Source organism: Camellia sinensis, chromosome 8, assembly GCF_055761805.1.
Source record: "Camellia sinensis isolate YWXY chromosome 8, ASM5576180v1, whole genome shotgun sequence".
Lineage (NCBI taxonomy): Eukaryota > Viridiplantae > Streptophyta > Magnoliopsida > Ericales > Theaceae > Camellia > Camellia sinensis.
In genome coordinates, this window is record NC_138968.1 from 55,645,565 (window position 1) to 55,664,866 (window position 19,302).

At 38.4% G+C, this 19,302-nt stretch overlaps 1 protein-coding gene across 1 annotated transcript; it reads left to right on the plus strand.

The window, feature by feature from the left end:
• The first annotated feature begins 917 nt into the window (after window positions 1-917).
• LOC114290305 (LIM domain-containing protein WLIM2b) lies at window positions 918-18,852 on the plus strand. The gene is made up of 6 exons (XM_082882670.1): window positions 918-1,272; window positions 1,509-1,669; window positions 1,943-2,042; window positions 2,136-2,170; window positions 2,277-2,366; window positions 18,394-18,852. Exons 2-6 carry the CDS (start codon window positions 1,535-1,537, stop codon window positions 18,601-18,603), a joined length of 570 nt encoding a protein of 189 aa, XP_082738796.1. The 5' UTR covers window positions 918-1,272; window positions 1,509-1,534; the 3' UTR covers window positions 18,604-18,852.
• The last annotated feature ends 450 nt before the right edge of the window (window positions 18,853-19,302 follow it).

Below are 19,302 nucleotides of genomic sequence, written 5' to 3' on the forward strand. Positions count from 1 at the left end.
CAACTCTCCTCCTTCAACTCTCCTTCAACTGTTCATCTTCTATCTCGTCTCTCTCTTCTAATCCTAGCTTCCTCCATGGCCGGAGCTGTGGAGAACTTGCAAATCGCGCTGATACATATATATATATATATATATGTGTGTGTGTGTTTGTGTGTTTTGAGATTTGAATTCGAATATATATGTGTTTTGAGATTTGAATTTGAATATATATATATATATCTACATATTCCGATCTGTAATATATATATATATATATCTATATATATGTGTGTGTTTGTGTGTTTTAAGATTTGAATTCGAATATATAGATTTTTGAAAGCTCAAAGTTTTAAAAATCTGTAAAATCTGAAAAATCTGAAGAATCGGGATATGAAAAATTGAGATTTCTCTAAAATTTTCAGATTATAGGCCTGATTCAAGGATTATAGGCATGATTCAATGTTTTTCAAAGTAAACATCGATTGATTCAAGGATTATAGGTCTGATTCAAAGCTCAAAACTCAAAGTTTCATCCATTTTTCAGAGTAAACATCAAATTTCATTTGATAGAACCAGAGTAAAATTTTACTCTGGTTCTATTGCTCTGTCTTTTTCATTTGACAGAATCAGAGTAAAATTTTACTTTTATACAGAGTAAAATTTTACTTTTAGTTTCAGAGTCTTACAGTTTACTTATTTTTTAAAGTAAAATTTTACTTTTATACAGAATAAAATTTTACTTTTAGTTTCAGAGTGTAAAATTTTACTCTCATTTATAGTAAAATTTTATTTTTATACAGAGTAAAATTTTACTCTAAAATACATAATAAAAATATCTTAATAAAAGAGCCGATAGATATGAGAATAATATAATAAAAAAAATAAATTTTAAAATATCAAAAAATTTTAAAAGTACTTATACAATTCTTATTCCTTTTGAAAGAGAAATTAGATAGTAACCGGCTATGACCAAATCCCCCAATTATAAATTAAATGGCTATTTATACGGACTGTCTCATTCTCTGTCTCTCTCTATCCCTGTCATCTTCCATTTCGCTCGTTCTTTTATTTTTTGCTTCGCTCGTTCGCTGCATCCGTTTCCTGCAGTGTAGAAAAGCCCCAATCTCTCTCTCTCTCTCTCTCTATATATATATATATATATACACACACAGCTTCGGCTGTAAAAGGTCTCCATTTTCGCATCGGCAATTGTCTTTGGTTCGAATTCTTGACTTTGATCGAGAGTTGTATCTCCAAGAAGCTCCCAGATCGACGGTTTCTGACTATCTTAAGGTATGTGTCTTTGACTAGTCGAAATTGAGTAAATCATTGTCTTCCGTACCAGATCTCTACCAATTTATGCTTCTATTGTCGAAGTTACTGGATCAATACATGTTGCAATCTGATCAGGATAAAAAATAGCTCATTGATTCTACTGATTCTGTATCAGATCTTGTTTTAAACCTGAATGGTTAGACACTTAACTTTGATTTTCCTATCTCTTTGTGTGCTTCAATCTGTAATGGCAGGCAAGCAGGTACGTTTGTTCGTTATTATGTCTTTCACCGGCACACAGCAGAAGTGCAAGGCCTGTGAGAAGACTGTTTATCAAGTTGAGCTGTTGTCTGCGGATGGAGTTTCTTATCACAAGGCATGCTTTAAGTGTAGTCACTGCAAAGGAACGCTCAAGGTACCTAGAAAATCTGCTTCTTTCTTCACAATTATTATTTTACTACGCTTTTCAATATACTTATTTTTTTGAATACCTCTTTGTTGGAAATTAAAAGTAATTATTGTGTCCACATTAGTCTGCTTTCGACTTTTTGTCAATATATATTGTCCATCAAAAATAGAAAAATACAGGTAGATTTGTGGAGCAGTCTTTTTCAGGCCATTAACCTAGATTTTGTTGATTGTGGATGTCAATAATTCCAATTGTTTTACCTGGTGAATTTGTTTGCAGCTGAGCAATTACTCCTCAATGGAAGGTGTTCTATACTGTAAGCCTCACTTTGATCAGCTCTTCAAGGAGTCGGGGAATTTCAACAAGAACTTCCAATCACGTAGGTCTTTCAATTTCACCAAAGGAAGTGTATGGTTTTGAAAAAGTTTTGCCTTTTATCTTTGTAATCCCCAATGTATTTCATTTTCTACAGCTGCAAAGTCAGCTGAGAAGTTAACTCCAGAGTTGGTAAATTTCCCTACAACCACTGCATGTTTTACTCAGAAGTGGATGAGTTTTTCTTTAAGCTATTAATATGTCATCTCTGATTCTTAGTAACTTGTGTGATTTGTAGACAAGGTCGCCTAGCAAAGCTGCCAGCATGTTCTCTGGTACGCAAGAAAAATGCGCAACATGTGGTAAAACGGCTTATCCACTAGAGAAGGTATGATTCAACCCTTTGTGGTACTTACTCAGAAAAAGATGCTGTAAAACATCTCCAGTTGTATTCCCTGATGGTCTTTTCGTTTATTTATAATTTTTATACTACTACTGCCTAACCTGTGGTGTATTTGTGGGTTATTGCACATTTTCTAGTGTTTCATTTGGAAATATTTTAGATCCTACTCGATTTGAATGTTAGTTCATTAATCTGATCCACCGCGGTTGGACATACAATTAAGGTTTGCGGGAAAGAAAACGAAGGAGAAAAAACTTGCAGGTTACCCATGGAAACTTCTATTTCTTCTTCTTTTGATTTTGCTAAGAATGGACACTTCTATGATGGTGTTGTCTTCATGTTTGACGCTGACGACTGACAAGTAGTCCTAAATGCATGTCTAATACTTGTGGATGTGTCCGTAATTCAAAAATATTTTTCATTATTTTGAGCACTTTGGCTGTACATCTCAAGAGTCAAATGCTCCCTAACATAGGCCAGTGTGTCCAACATTTCTTTCTTTTTAAGAAAATTTGACATGTTGCTCATCGCAACCACAAGTCAAATATGTGACGGGCAATATAGGACAAGAACACAATTGTAAATTTTTAAAAATTTAATAAGAGAACAATAGTAACATACATAATACATTAATCAAAAAGAACTTATTGAAATTCATCCTTTTATTTTTGATGGGCAAAAGTCAGTTGTTAGTTGCTAGATTAATACCTATGAGAGTTAGCCTTCCTACCCTTTGCAAAACACCAAGTGCTTACCCCCTTAATTCAACTCCCCTTAGGGAGAGTTGAACCCATGACCTATCCCTAGGGACTAAGCCTTTAGGAAAGTCATGGTGGCCAACTAGATATTGAAATTCATCTTTTACATAATGAAATTCTTAATATAGAAATTTGGAGTATTACTTAAAGTTATCTGCTAAAATAGCCATATTTGTGTCTATATTTGTGACCATGTGTTCTAGAACACAATAGAGAAAGAGCAAGGGAAGAAAGAGAGGAGAGGAAGAAGATGGCCACAACCCTAACACAATGGCCACAACAAAAAACTATTAATTCTCATTAACCAAAGCTGACTATTACAATGCAAAACCTTAACAAATATAGGCTAGAAACCCCAAATTAGAAATAGGAAACTAGATCATATAATTATTTCGAAACTTAATCTAATAAGGAACTAAATACACTAAGATCCTAATTACTACCAATAAATATTATGTACTAATTAAACTACCAATAAAGTTAAATAAACACAAATAGAAAATTATAAATAAAATCTTGGGAAAAAAAATCGCAAGGTTTTATCTTAGTAACAAATTAAAACCTAATCTTTTAATTTTGTCAATTCAAACTATATACTTTTAAATAGGTTTCAATTTAACCCATCCATCCAAATTTGTTTATCACACTAACGACGAAAAGATTCTACATAATACCTGGCAATTTTTTATTCCTTCTTTAAATCTGATTGGCAATTCAATTTTCACTTCACTTACACCAAATTATAAGTACCATGTGATCTAATCCTAACCACACATTTAAACAATACTATGCACTTCACCAGATTGAATCAACCCACCTTTCATTCATTTTCAGCCACTTCCCCTTCCCCTTCCTTTTCCCCTTCCCATTCGCATTCGCTTCCGCTTTTGCCTTTGCCACAACCACCGCTACTGTCACTGCACCACTAGTGTCTTCACCCCCACTCAATGTCACCGTTTCCCTTCTTTCTTTACTTTCATCAGCCACTCTCTCCCCATTTACTCATCATCGCAACACCCCCCCACCCCCCCAAATCCAGTGTTGTCTTGCTTTCCACCATTGCCTATCCTCTTCCTTTTCCTCGCTGCCTAGTGCCTTTCTTCCACACACCCCCCCCCCCCAAAAAAAAAAATTCCAGTGTTGCCTTGCTTTCCACCATTGCCTATCCTCTTCCTTTTCCCCACTGCCTAGTGCCTTTCTTCGCCCCCCCCCCCCCCCCCCCCCCCCCAATCCAGTGTTGTCTTGCTTTCCACCATTGCCTATCCTCTTCCTTTTCCTCACTGCCTCGTGCCTTTCTTTTCCTCCTTCGCAATTGTGTGCCACCCTCTTTGCATTTGTAATCGCCATTACCAAGTTATTGGGTCGCGCAAAAGTGGTCCAATTTGAGAGTTTTTCTTTTATTTTATTTGGAGATCTGAGGGTTTATCACCGAATAAATCTAACTTGTAGTTTGTAAATACGTACCTGTCACTACAGCTAGTAATGCATCAACTAAAAATGAAGCTCCAACGGATTGTTGCCTAGCATGTAATCAACTTGAATACAACAGCGTACTAAGCCTTGAATGAACTTTAATTGCAATACTATTCATGTTCTCTTTTTGATTTATAACTTGTGTGTATATATATATACACATAACTATATATTGCAGGGAAGGTAGGGAGGAGGTGGGGAGGTTGTGGAGAAAAGGTTGGGGGAGATAGGGAAGTTTGGGATGGGGGAGGCTGCAATATATAGATGGGAGTAGGGGTAGGGGAAGTGGCAGCATAGTGGGGGAAGTGATGGTAGTGGATAGTAGCGGAGGAGGTGGGGAGGTGGGGGTAGGAGGCTGTAGACAAAAATCGGTGTGCGCATTTAGTAACAAAATTATATAGGTAAATTTACAAAATTATTCATGGAATTATGGGTAAAAGGACTAATTTATCCTTTCTTCGTTAATGTGATAAACGAACTTCTACGGACGGGTTAAATTGAAACCCTTTTAAAATTATGGGCTTTAAATTGGTAATGCTTCTTAGGGGCATTATAGGTAATTGTCATTTTATTGCCATTTTTGAGATTGCCCTACATGTGTGTAGGGGTGGGGTTGAGCGCATAGTCTTCTGCTTCTTTTCAATATTGAAATGCCTATAAAAGTGAGTTGACTTTGAAGTATTTAATTTTTAATTGAGTTTATGTTCTATATTTATTTTATAAGCATAGACAACACAAAACGAAGGAACTAAGGGCATTAAGTTTGGTTGGATACTCTTATCTTAGTCTTAAATAATGATTGAATACTTCAGGACTTGCTTTTGCACGCAGTCTCATTGTTTAAATTTCTCCCCTGGTTTTAGGTGCATGCCCTTTGTATGTAGGTGTGTGCATGCATGTGAGGTGCAAGTACAAATCCATGAGTTGAATGAAATAAGCTCACTTAAATGGTTGTTGCTTTATATGAGGTATAGATGGTAGGGGGAGACGTTATTTTGTCAAATAGTTACTTATTTCCATTTAAGTTCTTATATTTATATAATATTAAAATCTTAGGTTTCCTATTAAGAAGCAATTTAAGTTGCACACACCCCATCGATTTGAATTTTCTTTGATGGATCCTGTGCCATTACCTCAATACATCATGATGAGATGGTTGCCTTAGGGGATGGTGATGATTTTGGTAATACAGCCAGGTTAATTTCTAAGCAATGGAGGTCTCAGCTATATTTACAATGACTTTGCAGCTTCTTGATTTTGTTGGCAAGACAAGACAGGCTTAGTACCAATTTGTTCTGGAATTTAGTAGTTAGAGTCTTGGTATTAAAGTGAAAATGAAAAATGTTATACCAAAAACAAAGATTTCAAATACTATAGCTCTTGGAGGATGGCATTTAATCACGCTTCTTCCTCTGTTATTATTTTATGTATAGGTAAAAGTCGAAGTTGGTTTTGTAATTTTTTTGGTGGATGGTTGGTTGTACTTTGTAACCATTGCTTTGGTAATATTTCCCTTTAACATCTGCTGAATCTAGTTGGTCGAGATGATTTTTCAAGATTTGGAATAAATGTTAAGATACGTTTCTTATTCTCAAGGGGAGATGCCCCTCAAGAGAAGGGTAGTAGGTTTCTAAGAAAGGAGGGTATGGAGCTTGCAGAGTTGGTCCAAGGCCATATTGCCGTTGTGCTGACGACGTAAGGAGAGAAGGGATTGAGATGAGATAACCTGTGAGGATTGTTGTCAACAATGAGCTTCGCAATGGTGTTCCCAACAACATCGTTGGGGTCTTTGGGGGTAGAGGTAAATCTTTTTGTCGCCATGGACGCACAAGCTTTGAAGTTTCAAAATGTTTGGAGAGAGATAGAATATGAGTTTGAAGAAGAAGAAAGTGGGAGAAAGTTTCTCAGTCCTTGAGTATTTATAAAGTATGGATGGACTCAAGGATTTGATAAGGATCATTTTTTAATTTTACACTTGGTCAAAGTGACGCTTTTAATATAGGAGCCATTGGGCACTTCTAATTATAGCCATTGGATGGAGTGGATAGTGGCTGCCTCACCTTCTGGATCAAGGCCACGTGTCTGGATCAATGCCACGTGTCCCACAAGCTGAAGCATTAAACCTAAGAATATATATAATTAATAATATATATATATATTTGCCCACGCGATCATGCTCCGTAGTTTCTAGGGATTGAGCTAATCAAGCTCATGATTGCACCACATCCATCAAATCCCAAAATCTGCCACCACTTGCATATGCTAAAGTGACAAGCCTTGAGTCACCAACTGGCCACGTGGCATCCCCTTATTATATTGTCATTTTTGGCACAAACATTGCCCCCCTCAAGCCTTACTCTTGACGAAAGGGTGAAGCTTGATTGGATTTGGATTTATCTCTTCTGCCAGCAAGATCTCCTGATAGCTGTCCTAATTAATTAGGATTCCTTAGTTTTCTGGCGGCCGGACTCATGAATTTAAAATTAAAAAATGATCCTTATCAAATCCTTGAGCCCATCTACCCTTATAAATACTCAAGGACTTAGAAACTTTCTCCCACTTTCTTCTTCTTCAAACTCATCTTCTCTCTCCTGCCAAAATTTTTGAAACTTCAAAGTTTGTGCATCCATGGCGACAAAAAGATTTACCTCTACCCCCAACGACCCCAACAGTGTTGGGAACACCATTGCGAAGCTCATCGTTGACAATAATCCTCCTTCGTTCTCAAGGAATTGTCCTCTCGTAAGGCTTGTAAAAACTTTGTATAGGAGGAACATTAAAGCCAAATTTTAGAAATGCCTTGAAGAAAGCAGCATTGGCCTTATTTTGTTGTTCATCTTCAATCTCCTTAAGGCGAACTTTCGTTGCACGTGCCATACCTTCCAGGTCATGAGGGTTCTATTTACACTTGAATTTTTCAAAACAAAGTATGGAAGCATAGATTTCAAAGGAGGGAGGTTTACCTTTCTTACCTTTTGAAGAAGTAGAGGGTGCAACAGTTTTCTCCTTTTTCTTGTGGGCACTGTTAGGAGAGATTTTGGACAGAATATCATTGATAGGGGTAGAAAAGTTCTTGGACACATGAAGACTCCGCCACACGTGGAATACCTTTTGAAGAAGATGAGGCGTTAGTGGCCTCATCAAAGAGAAGGAGGTTGAAGTTTTGTTTCAGCTGGAAGAAGGTCTGAACAACTCACTCAATCTCTTGCATATCTAGAACAGGCCTTCCAATGAAGGAGTCATTTTAGGAGAGATTTTGGACTGAATATCATTGATAGGGGTAGAAAAGTTCTTCGACACATGAAGACTCCACCACACGTGGAATTCATTAGCGGTGTCAGTGGCCTCATCAAAGGGAAGGAGGTTGAAGTTTTGTTTCAGCTGGAAGAAGGTCTGAACAACTCTCTCATTCTCTTGCATATCTAGAACAGGCCTTCCAATGAAGGAGTCATTTTTTGATTGGAAAGGAGGAAACAAAAGCAACTGAGTCAAGCCAAACTGCCTGGTGAGTTGAGCAGCGTTGTAATATTCAATCCCACATTTTTTGTTGGGGGAGTATGACATTCCGCAGGGCAAATCTCTTGAAACAAGGAAGCTGGCCCAAACTTCCTTTTGTTTAGAACTTGAAGGAGCATTTTGGCCAGGAAATGTTTGCTTCCAGTTAGGAGCTTCAGATTGGTTGAAAGGGAGCCATTGCTTGCTCTTTATGGTAACCAACTATTGGTTGAAGAAGGTGAAACACTTGTTAAAAGAAAAGTTCCAGCATTCAACATTCATGTAGGAGGCTCCAAAACAGCTTGAAGCAGCCTCTACAGAAGGTTTCTCTAGACGGAATTAAGGGAAATAAGCCTATGGCCAAAATTGTAGAAGCTAGAGTGGCCCAACACATCCAGTGAATTCGGAGTCCACAAGCTCCTTCATGCTTTGGTACAAGTGAGCTAAGATGATAGGAGCTTAGGCCAACTTTCTGCCAACAGACCAGGACTTGGCTAAGTCTGTGTAGTCCTTAGTCGCTTTGTGGGACGACAAATAGAAGATGAATTTGTTTAGCCAATAGGTTAAGAAGGAGACATGCGTTTCCTCAGTAACTTCTCCCTTAACTTTTTTCCGATCTTTGAGAAAGAAGCCATAGGAGAGTGAGTTGCGATCTGGGTAGGAAAAAGAAATACTCTTGCAGGAGATTAGTGCATTGGCCTCTTCGCCATGAGGGCGAATTCCAGCCAAGAACCCCAAATCCTGGATGGTGGGTGGCATCACCCCAAACAGAAGTGGAAGGAGTTTGTAGAAACTGACTAGAATTGGCTTGCGGCAAGGAGGCAGCCTTTGTCTAACTTCCTGGTGGAACGACTTAGCGTGATCAAATCATAGATGCCGATCTCCTTCCAAAGCTCTCCCTTGGTAGCAACAACGTCGTTGAGCTACTCAATGTATGGTGGAGTAACTGAAGGCCAAAGTCGAATGGGAGTGTTGGTACAGTACTTCTCTCACTTTGGTAGGATTTTAGAAGCAAAGGGAACATGTCCCTCCAAAGAAAGGTAGTAAGCTTCCAGAAATGGTAATATGGACTTTGGAGAGATGGCCTAAGGCCATATGGGCCCTAAGTTGACGAAGCAAGCAGAGAGGGGACCGAGATGAGGTAGCCTGTAAACGAAGGACGTTTGTGGTCAGTGATGAGCTTTGCAATGGTGTTCCCAACACATTTGAGGTCTTTGGGTGTACAAGTAAACCTTTTTGTTGCGATGGATGCAAAACTTTGAAGATTCAGAAATTTTGGAGGAAGTGTAAGTTTAGAGAAGAGAAAGTGATAGGGAATGAGTTAGACCTTATCCCTTTTATATTGATAATAATGAGTAATTACAGGAATGCTATAAGGTATAAATTATGGGCCAGCCCATTACATCAATCAAGGGAAAATAAAATCAAATAAGAATAAAATATCATTTCCTATTCTAACACTCTCCCTCAAGCTAGTGCGAAGATATCTCTCATGCCCAGCTTGTTGAATGGTTTGCTCTCTATTCCCTTGGTGAGAACATTTGCTAGTTGGTCCTCGTTCTTCACAAATGAAATACATATGGTGCGACTAGTAAGTTTTTTCTTGATGAAGTGCCTATCAATCTCCAATGCTTGGTTCTGTCATGTTGAACTGGATTATGAGCTATGTTGATGGCGGCTTTGTTGTCACAGTACAATCTCATGGAATCGGTCTGATGGATCCCTAAGTCTTGCAACAATAGTCTAATCTATAGCAACTCACGTACACCCTGAGTCGTAGCCCTGAACTCTGCCTCAGCACTAGATCTAGCAACCACATTTTGTTTCTTACTTCGCCACGTGACTAGGTTGCCTACAACAAATGTGCAATATCCAAAAATTGATCGTCTTTCAGTGATTGATCCAGCCCAATCTGCATCAGTGAATGCCTCCACACTAAGATGTCTATGTTTTGAGAAATAGAGACCCTTTCCAGGAGAAACCTTCAGATATCTCAGGATTCTCATAATTGCCTCTAAGTGAAAATTTCTAAAAGCATGCATAAACTGGCTAACCATGCTCATTGCAATGGCAATGTTTGGACGTGAGTGTGATAAGTATATGAGCTTACCCACTAGCCTTTGGTATCTTTGGGTCCACTGAATTGATCCTCACTTAGATTCTGGCTCGGTTCTAGAAGTGTATCACATGGTCTACCTCCAAGCATTCTAGTTTCCTTTAGCAAGTCAAGTATATACTTCCTCTGGCATATGAAGATGCCATCCTTGGACTGAGCTATTTCAATGCCCAAAAAATACTTCAAATTGCCTAAGTCTTTGATTTCAAGCCCCTTGGCTAAGTATTCCTTCAACCGAGGAATCTCCTCAACATCATCTCCTGTCATAACAATATCATCAACATAGACAATAAGAGTTGTGGTCTTACCAAGGGAGGAGTGTTTCACAAATAAGGTGTGATCAGCTTGATTTTGCTTGAACCCATATCTCAACATAGCTTGAGCAAACTTTTCAAACCAAGCCCTAGGGGATTGCTTTAGCCCATAAAGTGACTTCCGGAGCTTGCACACTTTGCCTTTGGACCTAGCATCCTCAAAACCAGGACGGATATCCATATAGACCTCTTCTTCTAGGTCTTTATGAAGGAATGCATTCTTCACATCAAACTGATGAAGTGGCCAATCTAAATTTGCTGCAAGAGAGAGTAGTATTCTCATATTGTTCATCTTAGCAACCGGTGCAAATGTCTCCTGGTAATCTACCCCATAAGTCTGAGTAAAACTCTTAGCAACCAGTCTTGCTTTGTACCGTTCTATGGAACCGTGTAGTTTGTGTTTCACAGTGTACATCCACTTACACCTAATTGGATTTTTGTCTCTAGGTAACTCCACTAACTCCTTAGTGTTATTTTTGCTGAGAGCTCTCATCTCCTCCATCAGGGCATGTTTCCATTCAGGAATAGGGAGAGCATCCTAAAAATTGTTAGGTAGGCTCAGAAGAAATTTTAGACAGGAAAGTTTTATATGAGGGAGGCAGATTAGAATAAGAGACACGATTAGTAATAGGATGATGAGTACATGACCTAACTCCCTTCTTATTAGCAATGGGAACATCAAGATCTGAAAACTCAGGCATAGGAGCATTAGGATTAGAATTACTTGGACTCTTAGGAGAGGGGGGTGACTTTGGACACTCATCTGGAGAAGAGGTTGGCAGTAGAAGAGGGAAAGTAGTCTCTTGCATCTAGGTGATTTTCTGTCTATCTTTGTCCCTGACATAAACTTTGTTGTTTTCTTCTGCTAGTTCAACATCCTCTATCTGTTCTACCACTGGTGGCACAGGAATCTCTTCACACCAAGGCTCCCTCTGAAGGGATGACTGTGACAATGAGGAGGTTGGAAAGACAGACTGAGACTCAAAGAAAGTGATATCCATGGAGACAAACCATTTACGTGATGGAGGATGATAACACTTATAGCCCTTTTTGGTGACAGAGTAACCCAGGAAAACACACTTAAGAGATCTAGGATCCAATTTACCACAAGTGGGGAATGATTATGGACAAAACGAACACATTCAAAGGTCTTAGGGGAAGAACCGAAAAGACGTGGGCTTGAACAAAACCTGAAGAGGGGTTCATTTTTTAAGGACTTGGGTGGGAAGACAATTAATCAAATAAGTTGCAGTGAGAACCGCTTCTTCCCAATATGATCGAGGGACACGCATTTCAAAGGGTAGACAACGGGCCACATCAAGGAGATGGCGATTTTTTCTTTCTGCAACACCATTTTGTTAAGGAGTATTAGTGCAAGAAGTTTGGTGAATAATGCAGGAGTAGCAAAATAACTGGCAAGACCAAAGTCAATATATTCTCCCTCATTATCAGAACGCAAAATGTTTACAACGGCCCCAAACTGAGTGCAAACCATTCTTGGAAAGTTTTAAAACACAGAAGACACTTCACTCTTATCTTTCAGCAGATATACATAAGAGGCCCTAGAACAGTCATCAATGAAAGCGACCACCCCAGGCGACTCGAGAGGGACTGGCGACCTTGACCAGACTAGCAAAAAGGCTGGTTGGCACCCTGGGAACCCTCGACAGTGGCTGGAGAGGCTTGCCGAGGGAAAGGGAAGCTTGGGTGATGACTGTCGAAGGGAGAGAAGAGATTGGGAGACCTGGTGGAGGCTGTCGAGGGTAGAGGAAGGAGAGACGAGGCTGTCGGGTGGCTGTTTGGGAGTTGTCGTATGGTATATAGGAGAGGAGATCACGTGTAGTGATGGGTAATAGAGAAGAAGAGGTGGCTAGGGCATGGCTTTGATACCATGTAAGTTTAGAGAAGAGAAAGTGATAGGGAATGAGTTAAACCGCATCCCCTTTTATATTGATAATAATGAGTAATTACACGAATGCCATAAGGTATAAATTATGGGTCAGCCCATTACATCAATTAAAGGAAAATAAAATCAAATAAGAATAAAATATTATTTCCTATTCTAACAGGAAGAAGACGAGTGTGAAGAAAAAGAAAGTGGGAAAAAATGGCTGAGTCCTTAGGTGTTTATAACGGTCTGATAAGTTCAACGATTGGGGGAGAATCAATGCGAATTTTAAATTTATGAAAGATGTGCCACCAGAAAGCTAAGGAATCCCAATTGAGGAGGAGATCTTGGCGGCAGAAGTGATTACTTCAAATCCAATCAAGCCTCACCCTTTGTTCAAGAGTAAGGCTTGAGGGGGCAGTGTTTGTACAAAAAATGACAAACCATTAAGGGTTTACCACGTGGCCAATTGGTGACTCAAGGCTTGTCACTTTAGCATATGCAAGTTGTGACAAATTTAGGAATTTGATGGATAGGTGCAATGATGCAATCATGAGCTTCATTAGCTTAATTCCTAGAAACTAGGGAACATGATCACGTAGGCATATATATATATATATTTATATTAATTATATAGATATTCTTGAGTTTAAATGCATCAGCTAGTGGAACACGTGACATTGATCCAGAAGGTGAGGTAGCCACTATTTACTCTATCCAATGGCTATAATTTGAAGTGCCCAACGGCTCCTATATTAAAGGCGTCACTTTGACCAAGCATGGGACATTTGTTAATCATCCAACATCCCTACCCTCCACCCAACGGCCCAGATTGTTAGGTGGATCTAGTCAGACCTATTCTTGGGGAATACTCTAACAAATTGCATGAAAGGAGGTTGGCGTGACAGGTGGTAGACCTGGAGGCATTCCAACACCCCATTATCTAGAGATAGTGGAGATACTTGATGAGGTAGTTGCTGATTTCTAGAAGGCTGCTCACGATTTTCAGGAGGACTTGGCATCTATAAATGGCCCTTTTGAAGATGAAGCAAGCCCCACTCAATCAATCAAACTCGACAACTTACACTTAGCATCAATGTTATTAGCCCTAGTTTAGCATATTTTAGCATCTTAAAAGGCATCTTTGCCATAATTTAGCCCTAGTTAAGTGTTAAGTTAGTTTGTGTTGGCCACTAGTGGGATTTTTATCTTAGTAGCAAGAATCGTGTAACATGAAGACGCACTTGAGGAAGAATCGCGATTCTGTGCTTCTGAAGAAGAATCGCATAAGAATTGCGCTTCTCATGTGAGAGAAACGCAAATCTGTCCAACAATGAAGCTATCGCGATCGTGATCTCTTCTTCCCTCTCTCGATCTCTCTGTCTGTGTCGTCTTCTTTCTCAATCTCACTGTCTCTCGTTCTTTTGCTCTCTCTCTCTCTCTCTCTCAACTTCTTCTCTATAGTTCCATCTTCTTCTTTTCTCTCTTGGTGGTTTCTTCTCTCTCTCTCTCTCTCTCTCTCTCTCGGTATTCTAGGATTTATTTAATGGGTAATGAATTTATTATATTATATTATATTATATTTAAAGGTAATGAATTTATGTATTTTAAATAATATTAATCCATTTCTTTTACTCCACTACTTTTATTGGTCTATGTGTTTTTATAGATTCAAGAATATAACTCTATTATTTTTATTGGTCTCTATGTTTTCAAGATTTAATAATATGGCTTCATTATTTTTTTGGTCTTTGTAATTTAAAGTTTAAATTAATATTTGAATTTATTAATTTATTTTGTTTTTATATTTAGAATGAATTTTTACCTACTATTCAATTTTAAAAAATACTTTTTTATGTTGTATTTAATTAATTAAATATTATATAAAAATAAAAAATTTAAAACTCCTTTATAACATATATATATGTCAATTAAAAATTAAAAAAAATTATACAGATAAATTAAAAATATTTTTAATAAAAATATTATATAAGCGCTCCCAAACTACTATTCTTCTAAATGGCCAGGCTCCTTCGCTTCCGCTCCTGTTCAATCATGTGTAACTCAGTTTTTATTGTATTTACACTTGTTCTTGCACTTTAGTATGTTTAATCCACTTGAATATATAAAGTTAGTGTTTTTTGTGTTTATTTCCTTTTGTCTATATCTCTTCCTGATTTTTCAAACTCTTAGGAAATTTTAAGTCCTCTTCATTGAGGCAAAACAAGAATCAGGAGGTTTTATCCCATTGGATGTCACACAATCCCCTATTTTGCAAAGTCAGATTTTCCAAACATTTTCATACACGTAGGCATACTTTGCGTTGGCATGCCCCGCACTCAAATCCTTTTGTGTTAGCCAAAATCACATTTTTGTGCAAACATTTTTGGTATGCCCTGCGGGACCCTAAGGAGTTACTAGGGGAAAATGTCATGAAGAGGTAGAGGAAAGAATGTTGCAACAAGCCAGCACATTGGTGAGGGATCACCAAACAGTTCTGGTTCAGACACACCCAATCCTTCTATCGCGCAGCAAGCATTTTCTCAGGAGTTGCAGAGCATAGCAGAAGAACTCAGGCACTATCTGGAAAGAGGAAACAAGGAGGTTTCTCAGGAGATCTCAATCTAGGCTGGTGTGTGCTGAGTCCTGCATCAAAAGCATGCATGTGTGGGAGGATCTGGTTGTTACTTTAGTGCTGTATTTTGGGTTAGGTGTTGGTGCTTCAGTTGGATCAAATTATGTAGTATTTAAAATACAAATTAATTCTTTTCTGCTTCCATTTGCTTTTGACTCCCGGCAATTGCTCTAGTGGTCATGGAGAGGGCACTTTGGTGCCAAGGGGGTGAGGTCTCAAGTTCAACTCTATCGGGAGATGTTGGCCTGTGTGGTGATATAACAAGTAACATGCTAACTGCTATCTTCTGGAAAAAAAACAAAAACCTTCCAATTGCTTTTTGTGTGTTAGTTTTTGCAGAGAAACTTTTTCAAGCAGCACTGTGAATGTGATGTTTTGTTGTTTTTGTTTTTGTTTTTTTATAGTTTTGTTATGCACAAGATTTTGGTTGGAAATATAAGTTTGCCGATATGTTTGCTGCCAAAAATGCAGTACATGATAAATTACATGAATGAACACATCTGTGCCTGGTCAATCAACAGGGCTGTTTCCTTGGTTCATGTGCTTGTTACAACAACAGTGGTTGCAAATTGTAACTTAGCTAGTGGGCATCAGAGTAGAAGTGACTGGTATTAGAATTTTTTTCTTCCTATCTAGGATCTGTGGAAGACTTGGTTAGTTCAATTGATTCTATCTTGATGATGCACCGCCAAAAATACAACTTCAATGGAATTCAATGAAATTTACCAAGGGTGAGCTTAAGAATCTTCTTTTGTTTTGACGCTAGTGTGTCCTTGTCTAGTTATCCATGTTAGTGGATGGTTCATCAAGAGATATGATAAGGTTGAGTGAGTTGTGATCAATATACAAAGCAGATCATTGAGAATGAGTTTTTGAAGCACAAGAGATAGAATGTATAAAAACCAATTTGTTTGTCTCTTGGCAGCGAAAATGCAACATCTTTATTGACTTAGGTCATTGTTGAGATGGAGGTCCTTTGGATGGATGAGTAGGAAAATTGAAGGGGAATCTACAGATGGTGTACTATAGTTGTATTGGTCACCGTTCTACCACAACCTTTGTTCTTTCTTCGGGCTTTGAATGATAAGATGCTAAACCTGACTTCGCTCCAAAAGAAATGAGATTTTCGCCGATATAACACTAAAAATATAACCAAATTTACCCTATCATAAGGATTCAAATAAGTATTCTTAGTGCCAAAACAAGTAGTAGTAATAAAAGGTTGTGTCATCTTTCTTACACTCCTATCAAATTCTTTCCATTAGTATCTATTGCAAATTTCAATTTTAGTAGAAAATTCTTTTTTTTTCTTCCATAAGAATTTCATGCATTTCATAGAGTTTATAGGGAGTTGGGGAAAATTTCATGATATTTTGTAAACAAAATTTAAATTCCATTATGAGAAATTCTATTTACACACCATCTACTCAGTTCACACCACACACAAATTGAATATGTTGAATTTGTCTCAATACACACCACCAATTTTCATATAATATCATATTACTCTCATCTCCTCCAACAAAACCTAACCTTGCCAACCACCGGTTGCCTACCCAGCCCCTCTGGTCACCACCCCTCACCCCCACTGCCTCATTACCATTGTAGATCCTGTCGCCGCTGCCTCTCTACCATTGCAGCCTCCTACTGCCACTGCCCCCCACCGTCGCGACGCACAACCACCTACCTATTGCGGTCCCATTGGTGCCTCCTAGTGCCATAGATTTCTCTATCTCTCTCTACGGACTGTGCATGATCGGTCGACGGCCAGAGGTGAGTTGTGATGGTAGTGATCTTTGGGTGATGAGAGGTGAGATGGTGGTGGGTCGTCAGGGATGGTTGTTGTAATGGTTGTGGTTGCGGGGTGGAGGCAGCGATAGGGCTGAGGAGGGAGGATGTTCACTAGTGGCTAGGGGTGTTCAAAAAACCGAACCATCCGTTGAAACCGACCAAACCGAGTGTTTGTGGTCGGTTTCAAAGCGTCTTCACGGCCGGCTTGGTTGAAATATGTAAGATTTGGGAATGTTTCGGTTGGTGCACAGGCTTCTTATGAAAACCGGTCAACTCGAACTGACCGAAAAAAGTTATCTGATAGAAGATAAAGTACATTCACATGATATCATTAAAAGTATCAGTAATTATATACATATAGAGAGGAGTGAGTAGCACAAGGCTCAAAAGGTGTTAAAACTTTTCATATTCTCAGATTTCATATGCAAAAAAGAAAATTAATAAATGCCTATATATAAGAGAGTAGTATAGTGACTAACCTTTCTGTACATAACACAGTGACCTAGGTGATTGGTGATATTTTCCATACATGCATTATATATATACATGATCATGATCACATCACATCCATACATAATGCTGTGATAGCTTTGAGTTTATATATATATATATATATCCATATATAGAGGTAGTGTTACTAATATTTTCTCTCTTTTTTCTCACACATCTGAGATTATGCTCTCTCATCCTTTCATCGTTTGCTTGAAACACCATACTTCCCCTCTTTCATCCCCTCTCTGATCATAATGGTTTGCAGCGACAACTAGTTCATTTGGGTCATCAACAATCAACATCTAGATTACTCTATTTTGATGCTTCTGAGTTGGATCGAATTAGCTGTGAATCTCAACATTAGAGTACAATGTTCTTCTTGCTTTCTTCGTCCCTCTCAGATATGCATGTATGTTTGTGTGGGAAAGGGGATAAGCTCAGTTGTTGATGGAAGACTCATGCGAGAGCTCAACCGAATCCGACTGGCAAACTATCTAACCAATGTATGCTGTTTCGAACAGACACTCAGTCGAAATCGAATGTCCATTTCGCTCACCCATAATGGTCGGTTTGGGTGGCGAGTTGATAGTGAAACCGATCCAAACCAACCCGTGAACACCCCTACCGGTGGCTGGTGTTTATGGTGGTGGTGGTGGCTGGTGTGTGTTGAGGGGATTTAGGATTTTGTCCTAAAAGGTAATTTCATTGAGGAGCATAATGGTAATAAAAAAAATATAAGATAGTGGTGTAAACTCTGGGTAATAGTGATATGCAAATAGAATTTCCCTTCCACTATTACGAAGCGCAATGATATAGGTTATTCCTTGGATTGAAAGACAATTCCAAAACTGCTTTGTCTATGATATGGAGTTGATTGATATTTGGTTTTTAGTGAATATTTTTTTGAAATGTGCAAATCCTATAATTGGGTTACCATCTGAACTAAGACAATCAGGCTCTCTAGTTATATATTAAGTTTGTTGTGCTTTTGCAGTCTTGTCAATATAGCCAACTTATATTATTAGGGTTTGTTTCAATAACTATTTTCAGGTAACTGTGGAGAGCCAGTCCTACCATAAGTCATGTTTTAAGTGCTCTCACGGTGGCTGTGCTATATCTCCATCAAATTATGCAGCCCTTGAAGGGATTTTGTATTGCAAACACCATTTCTCCCAGCTTTTTAAGGAGAAAGGGAGCTACAACCATCTTATCAAGTCTGCATCAGTGAAGCGCCCAACGGCCTCTGTTCCAGAAGCTTGAAACGCCTCTCTATATCATTGTTTATGATCTACTTTTGCGTGGACCTGTTTTGTTTGATTGTTTGTTTGTGTGTATCTTTGTGATTTCTAAGAACTGACTATTTGGGTCATCCGTGTCTTATTTTCTGCGGTTCGGTTGGCATTTGGTTGTTTGATTGATACATGGGATATATCCACATTTCCTTATATTTCTGAAATAACATTTTGGCTGGAGTCACCTTCTAATGTGGCTGTTCTTGGCCTTTTCTTCCTCCTTTTTCTGGTTTGGTTGTTAAAATAATGGGAGGTACAAAATGAATTGTTTATCATGTTTCCAAATGTTCCTATGTTTCAGACTCTTCCCCCCTTTTGAGTTGTATATTTGTATTCTGATGTACAAAACTAAAAAAATAAAAAAATTCCATGACCAAAAATGCAAAATCTCAGATTACTGCGAGTAGGATTGCTGTTGTCAGTTACGGTAACTGATTAGTAGTGCTGCAGTAAATATTTAAGCAGCTGCATAGCAAAACTTCTGAGAATGTGACACTTATCAAATTGATGCCATGCTGTAATTATCATGTAGCTTTGGATTATCAACTTAATATTATATTAAAATGGTGCCTCTCAAATTAATAAGAGCCATAATCATAGGATTTGTGAAGTTAATTTGACTCAACTTGGTTGGTCTCCTTTTGCCTGATCTGATCGGTCAAATAAT

Excerpts from the sequence above, each read along its gene's own strand:
- LOC114290305 (XM_082882670.1), top strand. The coding sequence starts at position 1,535 with ATGTCTTTCACCGGCACACAGCAGAAGTGCAAGGCCTGTGAGAAGACT. Across the intron at positions 1,670-1,942 it reads ACTGCAAAGGAACGCTCAAG|CTGAGCAATTACTCCTCAAT; the intron begins GTACCTAGAAAA and ends ATTTGTTTGCAG. Across the intron at positions 2,367-18,393 it reads CGGCTTATCCACTAGAGAAG|GTAACTGTGGAGAGCCAGTC; the intron begins GTATGATTCAAC and ends AACTATTTTCAG.